The sequence below is a fragment of the Sitodiplosis mosellana genome, unplaced genomic scaffold, assembly GCF_009176505.1.
Source record: "Sitodiplosis mosellana isolate CC-2019 unplaced genomic scaffold, AAFC_SMos_1.0 Smas_scaffold_3823, whole genome shotgun sequence".
Classification (NCBI taxonomy): Eukaryota; Metazoa; Arthropoda; class Insecta; order Diptera; family Cecidomyiidae; genus Sitodiplosis; species Sitodiplosis mosellana.
Genome location: NW_022599065.1, coordinates 1 through 1,779, shown reverse-complemented (window position 1 = coordinate 1,779; position 1,779 = coordinate 1). Strand labels below are relative to the sequence as shown.

The 1,779-nt window shown below is 33.2% G+C and overlaps 1 protein-coding gene across 1 annotated transcript; it reads left to right on the top strand.

Annotated features, from left to right (window-relative positions):
• Window positions 1-914: 914 nt before the first annotated feature.
• On the top strand, window positions 915-1,727 carry LOC129571948 (cathepsin L-like; the record flags this gene model as incomplete). The annotated part of the gene is made up of 3 exons (XM_055451833.1): window positions 915-1,004; window positions 1,111-1,313; window positions 1,385-1,727. Coding segments are annotated over exons 1-3 (636 nt in total), but the record flags the coding sequence as incomplete, so codon positions are not given.
• Between the last annotated feature and the right edge of the window lie 52 nt (window positions 1,728-1,779).

Here is a 1,779-nt window from a genome sequence, read left to right as displayed (position 1 = left end):
TTTGTTTATTTCATGAAATGAAGCGTATATTAGGAATGAGTTGACTTCCTGTTCGATGATCTGAATTTAAAGAATTGATGTGAAACTAACATCGACGAAATGGAGATGAAAGTATTTGTTACACATATTTTTTGCTTCGGGAAGTGTGAATAGCAATCGATGTGTTGTGTTAATGTCATCAATGTACGCAGAATTCGGTGCTCTTTATATCAAAAATAGGCACTTTTCATTCGACTGATATCAAAAACACCCTAATGTCCACATCTCACAAAAATTCATGTTATACAAATTGTTTATTACTCAAAATTGCCTCTTCTACTTTCCTCCCTTCTATAAAATTGAATAAGGTTGATTTTGATCATTTGTTTTATTTGAATGATAACTCGATATTCGTTTTGGTTTTTATTTTTAAAATTCAAGCATGTAGAAATGGGCTTTGCAAAATAATAACATCGCATATCAGTGACAATATAATGCAAATAAAGAGAGAAAAATATATCGAAAAAGAATGCACAAGAGAGTTTACAATTCATTTGTAAAATTTACAATGTAATACAAAATTAAATAAAAACAGTGATTGCGCTCAGTTTCTCAATTACACTATTGAATTTAGTATCAACATGCATGATCTTATGCGAATTTCAATTGAATCATTCTTTGTCTATCCATATCATTGTCTAGTGACATTGAAACAAGTTTTGTCACGTCTTAAAACGATAATTTCAATTCTTTGAATTCTCTTTTCAGCAAGCATCTATCAATATAAAAGAGTCAAACTTTAATAAAGCTTTTCAATTTGGTATAAGTTACTTGAGAACTATATCCCGATAGAACTGTTCTTATCTCGTATTTTCTCAATTAAAAGTTAGAAATTTGAGTGTCATTAGTTAATATATTATCTGTGTTCGAATATGATGGAGAAAAGTTGTATGTTTCTATTTTCAATATTAGTTCTTAGTGATGCATTTTTGCTGTCTGACATCATTGATTGGAACTCGTTTAAGGTGAATTCAAATATGTTTGGTTCGAAAGAGTAAAGTTTTCGAGAGTGATATCAAAAAGAAGAAAGAAAAATGCATCCAAAAATTGTGTCTCCATTTTCATTTACAGGAGGAACATTCCAAGCACTATGACTCACTTGCCGATGAGATACACCACTTTCGAATTTTCGTTGAACACAAACACCAAATCGATGAACACAATCTGCACTATGAGAATGGAATCGCCCATTTTAAAATGGGCCTTAATAAGTACAGCGATTTGAGCCATGAAGATATCCTTAAAATGCGGCATGGATACAGATCCGATCTGGAGTAAGATTCATTCTATTTACCTGTTCAAGAGACAAACATGTAATGGATTTTTCTTTCGTTAAACACACAAGTATAATCGACGATGGTGAGGAATCAATACCTTATGTTGGACCAGCCGATATAAGTCTTCCAAAAGCAGTAGACTGGCGTAACAAAGGAGCTGTCACCGAAGTAAAAGATCAGAAACAGTGTGGTTCCTGCTGGGCTTTTGCTAGTGTAGGTGCTATTGAGTCTCATTATTTTATCAAAACGGGCCATTTGCTGTCGTTATCGGAACAGAATCTAGTTGATTGTTCGCAATCGTATGGAAACCTTGGTTGTGATGGCGGTTTGGCTGTTGATGCTTTCAAATACATTATTGATCATGGTATTGATGCTGAGACAAGTTATCCCTACAGTGGCAACGAACTTTCTGTTTGCAATTTAAATGCAAAAAAATCAAATGTTACCGTTAAGGGATTTGTAC